Source organism: Trachemys scripta, chromosome 1 (assembly GCF_013100865.1).
Source record: "Trachemys scripta elegans isolate TJP31775 chromosome 1, CAS_Tse_1.0, whole genome shotgun sequence".
Taxonomy (NCBI): domain Eukaryota; kingdom Metazoa; phylum Chordata; order Testudines; family Emydidae; genus Trachemys; species Trachemys scripta.
In genome coordinates, this window is record NC_048298.1 from 287,358,578 (window position 1) to 287,364,577 (window position 6,000).

The window sequence follows — 6,000 nt, forward strand, 5'->3', positions numbered from 1 at the left end:
CTGCTAATTATGTTTCTTATTTTGGAGTTCTGTCAGTTTTTGCTTGTTACTTCCATTCTACTGAGATAATCTGCTGCCAAGATGTTCTGAAACCGGAGGCTAGGCAAACTTGGTCATAGAAAATAAGAACTTGTCTGAACCTCAGACCTCATTCACAAGCATTTGGAAGGGTCAAAAACTATGGGTGAGTACACCCACTAGCCAGGTGTCCTTTAGTATCACCCCCACCCTCAACCCCATGCTGGACATCAGCCTGTGACCTCTTGTCTGGATCCAGTGACTCATTCCATTTCCTGCCCATCAAAGCCCCTCTTTTCCATCTCAGCTTCTGGTCTGCACCTGGGCCTTTGTGGATATAGATACTAGATCCCCCAGAGGTCTCAGTAGATCTGAAAATCTTTGCCAGGCCCAGCCTGGCTGCTGTTTTCAACTCCTGTGGGATCAAGAGCCTTCCTTAATCAGAGGTACCCCTGGAATATATTGCACTGCCCACTGCTGACCTGTCCTCAAACCACCCCCTCCCAGCTGTCAATGCTTTCTGTTTCCCTCGCAATGAAAAGCATCCTTAGCCCCCAGATTACCCAACCCACCGTGTATCCTCCAGCCCTGCCATGACGAGCCCCCCCCACTGAGGGCCTGATCTTGCAAAGTGCTCAGTGCCTCCTGCAAAGCGCTGGGCGCCCCCAACTCTCGTTGACCTCAAGAGTAGTCTCAGTTCCTTGCAAGAGGCACTCAGCTGTTTACAGGATGTGACCCATACTTTTCCTGTGGCTTTCAGCCATATTAGAAAGCAGTTATTTGGCCTCTGTAACTAGTCAGGGTTGGGACATCTCTACAGAAAAGCTGTGATGAAGAACTCCAAGTTTTTATGCCTGATTTGGTCTCTTAACTGCATAGAGAGGACAGTTGTCTCATGACAGCCCAAATGGCCACATATCCTGGCATACCTTCGTCATCTGACTTCCTGTCTTCTCCTCCTGCTGCATCACTTTCAGCTCTCACAACTACAGATAAAGAACAAGCATGGCGTGTTTTAGTGGCTAACCTGCTTGGGCAATGTTAGTCACCTGACCTACATGTCATATGGCCAGATTCAGGAGTGGTTTAAGTGTTAGACTTGTGGAGACTGAACAGAGACATAGGAAATGTCACAGTGGAACTGGCTATTGGTTCAGTCAATCAGGTACTTTGCCTCTGATAGTGACATATAACTGATACTCCTGATGAAGGCAAACCCATTCCTTCTCCTTTATGCAGCTGGTCAATCATACAATACCATATGATAGCATGGGAGAAACTAATTTTTGACACCCCCCACCCCCAGATGGTAATCATTGTATGCCCTGAAGCATCAAGATTGATAGCCTGTGTAATTTGCAACTTAGCTAGTGCAATTGCAGATGTTAATCCTAAATACATAAATTCCAACCAAGCAAAAGTGGGGACTCTGTGGTGAGAGAGAGGAAAAAATTAAGCAAGGTTTCTACGGAGCTTCATCCATAAAATTTTGGAGTCCAAAGCCTTCCATCTTTGAAGACTAACATATTTCAGTTATTAAAGTGTATGGAGTGTGGGGGAGGGTGGTGGTGGAAGAGAAGCTACGCAGGGATGGGTTTGTCTGGAATTCTGTCCTATAATAGTTTGCCACTGTCAAAGTACATTCTGTTAAAGTACCAAGAAAGGCTGCACATCAAAACCCCAGGGCCTAGATTCACGCAGGTGTTTCCTACCTGACAACCACAGAGCTACATATAGAAACCAGCATCAGCACAATACAGAACAAAAGCAAGAAAACCCCCACACAGGGAAGCAGACTGCTACCCCATGCCTTCCTCCTGTCTTGCTCTGCTAGGGACAGATGTCATCCTGATAAAATATATAAAAATATACCCGTATTTGGCTTTATGTAACATTCTGGTGCCAAACTTTCTATGAAACAATGAGAAAAATTAACTTGCTATGCCCGTCTGCCTCGTTCTTTGCTTTCCTATGTTTGCTTTGCTAGCTGCCTGTTTCTTTTCTCCTCAATTTTACCTCTAATTAATTTATCTCCTTTCAAGTCTTTCCCACCTTCTGACCTTTTCCCCCTTTCTCTTACTCTCTTTTCATTCTCCTTTCCCTCTTCCCCCCATGCCCTATGCCTCCTCCTCCCTCTCCACATAGTCTTTCCTTCCCACTGTTTTTCTTTCATCCCCCTTCTCTCAGATTTATTGTCCACTCTCTGACTCCCCCACAGTCTCCTTTTCAGTTTTCTTCCCCCCCCCCCCAAGCCCAAGCTTCTTCTCACCTTTCATGGCAACTGCAGAATCCTACTCCTCCAATAGGCCCCCCTCACCCTCCCATGGGATGGGAATGTGGGACCCACTGGTGAAGTTGGGGAAGGAGGCCACATGTTGCTAAGTGTTTCGTGGTGAGATTGGGGCAGGGCATGGTAGGCTGCCTCCTCCAAACATTCAAACAGCATCAGGGGAGGTGGCATGATCCAGCGCCCAGATGGAAACCACAGTCTGAGACTGTGAATGGACAGCAGCTGTCCATGGGCTGACCCTCTCAAGCAGACTGGAGAGGTGGTCCATGCTGTGCAGAGATGCAGTGCCGCTTGATGCTTCTCACAGAGACAGGTCTGCCTGGAAGGTCTAATACATTTTGACTCTTGCTACTTTAGTTGCCTCAATAGCCTTCTGCAGCAGTGAATTCCATAGGTTCCTTATACTTTCCAGTTAAAAGTATTTTATGTTATCCTTTTAATTCCATCGAGCATCTCATGTGGTTGTATTGTGGGAAAGGCCTGGGAGTCCGGAGGCTGGTGGGACAGGTACAGATGGGAGATGAGGGAAGCTGAAAGATGACTGTGTGGTCAGAAGGGAAAGGGCGAAATGCTGCATCATCAAATGGGCAAGCCCAAAGTAACACCTACCTCATTCAAATCCCCACCCATGAGCCAGAACCCTCCTGCTAAGTTGCCAAACCCCCTCTCACTTTGGTTGCTGCCCTCGACAATATTCCTGGACAGGGTGATTTATCCCCCATTACTATGGAGCGTTAGCCATCTCTCCTCTAAAGCAACAAAGCTGGGATTTTCCAAGGAGACTAGTTTAAGGGTATTGGATGCCCAACTCTCATTGAAAACCCCACTTTAATTTACAGTGACCAGGATTATTCATAGATTCCCAGGCCAGTCCGATCTCCTGTATAACACAGGCCATAGAACTTCCCCAACATAATTTCTTTTGAACTAGAGCCTCTCTTTTAGAAAAAGATCCAATCTTGATTTAAAAATTGCCAATGATGGAGTCTCCACAAGCGCACCCTACCTTCGTCTTTGGATTTTGTTTGGTTATTTTCTTCGCTTCCTTCTTCAGACTCTTGTGTCTCAATTTCTTCACTTACGTTAGTAAAGAGCACCACAACACCTGAAACATAAAAGCAGATTTGTGTTCCGAGTTGGTCTGATAGTGCACTGGCTGTGCTGAACTAAATGAGGCTAATCCTTAACCAGAGCCATGTGGTGTGTGGCCAAAACTCTTGTCCCGCACAGAAACATTCTACTGGAAGAGGATGATGATCCATCTAGTTTGGTTTCCCAGCCCTAAAAATGTTTTAATTGGGTGCTTCAGGGGAAGGAGAAAATCCCCAACTTTGTACCTGGGTAACATAGGCTCAGGAACTAGAGCTGCAGGCAGCATCCCCAAGTTTCACTGTGAAAAGTTTGCTGGTGCTATCAGAATGGAGCTGGCATTATTTTGCGATTCTTGAGAATCCCGGAGCTGTGCTGAACCCGTGTGGTGTGAGCGGGAATCACACTTTTTCACATTGCTTTTGAACACACGTGGTTTACAGTTTCGTTAGCTGGCTTTCAGCACCCCCCAGCACCACTGCCTGGGTAACCATGAATCATTAGATGCCATGGGATGGAAGTTACTTCCCAATCCCAGCTGGGGATCATTTATGTCCCTAAGCATAAAAATGGAAAACGTAGCTTTGTTAGTATAAAATCGGATTGTGACCCAGGCACCTGTTGGTGCCAACTGTTAGAGGACAGAGACGGTGCATAGAGTTTTACAGGGATTCCCTGGGTTGGATAGGTGCATATTAATTCACCAAAGTTAGTAAGGTCTCTACTGAGAGCCAGTTGCTCATAATTGGTTGCCATAAATGACTGGTTGCCATAATCATTGCAAAATGTATGTATAGATAATATTTAAGGAGTTATGTTTCTATACTAAAAGTTATGTTCTTAAGGCAGGTAACCAGGCAGTGACATGTCTCAGACAGTCCCTTTTGAGGCAGTGGGTAACAGACGCTTATCTCCCTGTTTGGCCATTGTGTATTGTGCTCATAATAATGTAGGCCTATTTGCATATTGAGCCACACGCTGATTAAGAGCAGGGGCAGCTCCAGGCACCAGCGCACCAAACGCGTGCCTGGGGCGGCAAGCCGTAGGGGGTGGCCTGCTGGTTGCCATGAGGACGGCAGTCAGGCTGCCTTCGGTGGCATGCCTGCGGGAGGTCCGCTGGTCCCACGGTTTCGGTGGCGGGTACGCCAAAAGTGGGGGACCGGTTGACTGCCATGTTTGGGGCAGCAAAATACATGTAGATTTCCCAATCTCTTAATTGGGGTGGCTCTAAGTAAGGAGTATACAGGAAAAAAAACAACCAGCAGGAGGGTGTCCTGCTTATGAAAAAGGACAATGGATTGTTCTGATATATCTGGGGCTGCTAATAGACTGGATCTTGGCTCACGAATGGACGATCACAGCCAAGCCTGGCTGTAAAACGCTAGAAGAACTTTGGGTGAGCCTTGCTCTATAAGACATGAGAGCATCTAGTTAATTAAGTCTAGGTTTTAGAATGTGTGTTATGAATTATTTGCTACGTGACCCTTTGTTTCCAATACTTCTCCTTGCTGCCCTTGAATTGCTTTGCTTTGTTACAGAAGATCACACTGGTTTTTACCATACACATGTCTATAGGGTGTGGGATAAGCAGAGTGGTGATCTGAGGTGGAGCTGATAAGCTGGGGTGTGCTGCTTATTTGGCAGCAGTAAATCTGTGAATACTGTAAACGTCCGTCCAGTGGACCAGGGGCTGGGCACTCCAGGGAGATGCTCAGAGGGCTCGGGAGTTGGGGTGTGCCTATCGCTAACCTGCAGAGTGAGAGCAGGGCATGCATAGGCCTGGAGGGGTGCGCTTGCATTGCCCATGGCTGGTGGGGTTGGCGAGCTGAGCCATTGCAGGGACAGACAAGGCCCCCCTCACAACCTTGGTACACCCAGGAAGCATCACATTGATACTATCTTGCTAGATGATAGGCCCTGGAATGCCCCGTGGCAGTGAGTCTGGCTGTCAACCTGACCGCACTCTTTTTGTCCAGCATTCCACAGAGCTAGAAAGACATGATTCCAAACAGAGGCCAATAGGGATGACACAAAAGTATTAAAAAAAACCCTGTCCCTCTGCTTTGTTACTTATCAAAACTGGAGTTATGCCTTGGAGGTGGAAGAGTCAGCAGGCGGGGCAGTTTGGGTCCTACGAGCTTGTGAAAGCAAGAGGTGTATAAGAATTAAAAGGGCAGAAATCATAAAGTGGTTGGTTCTAATCCCTTCATAGTCACAGTTGTCCATAACTTACAGAGGAAGGATGGTCTAGGGGTTAGGGTGATTCAGGACACCTAGGGTCAACTCCCTCCTCTGCCACAGACTTCCTGTGTGAACTTGGGCAAGTCACTTAGTCTCCGTGTGCCTCAGTTCGTCATCTTCAAAAGGGGGATAAAAGTCCTTCCCTATCTCCCAAGGGTGCTGCGAGGACAAATACATTAAAGAGTGACAGGTTTCAGAGTAGCAGCCGTGTTAGTCTGTATCCGCAAAAAGAAGAACAGGAGTACTTGTGGCACCTTAGAGACTAACAAATTTATTAGAGCATAAGCTTTCGTGGACTACAGCCCACTTCTTCGGATGCATAGAAGAAGTGGGCTGTAGTCCACGAAAGCTTATGCTCTAAT

General features: G+C 47.0%; 1 protein-coding gene across 3 annotated transcripts in view; it reads right to left on the reverse strand.

Moving 5' to 3' along the window:
• The window catches only part of ERICH6B (glutamate rich 6B), a 66,651-nt gene that overhangs the window by 26,307 nt on the left and 34,344 nt on the right, over positions 1-6,000 (reverse strand). For all 3 annotated transcript variants that reach the window (XM_034758462.1, XM_034758461.1, XM_034758460.1), the window contains 2 exons: positions 3,315-3,413; positions 948-1,004 (listed from right to left, as the gene is read on the reverse strand). In XM_034758462.1, the coding sequence (XP_034614353.1) occupies positions 948-1,004; positions 3,315-3,413 (156 nt within the window). The remainder of the gene's footprint in view (positions 1-947; positions 1,005-3,314; positions 3,414-6,000) is intronic.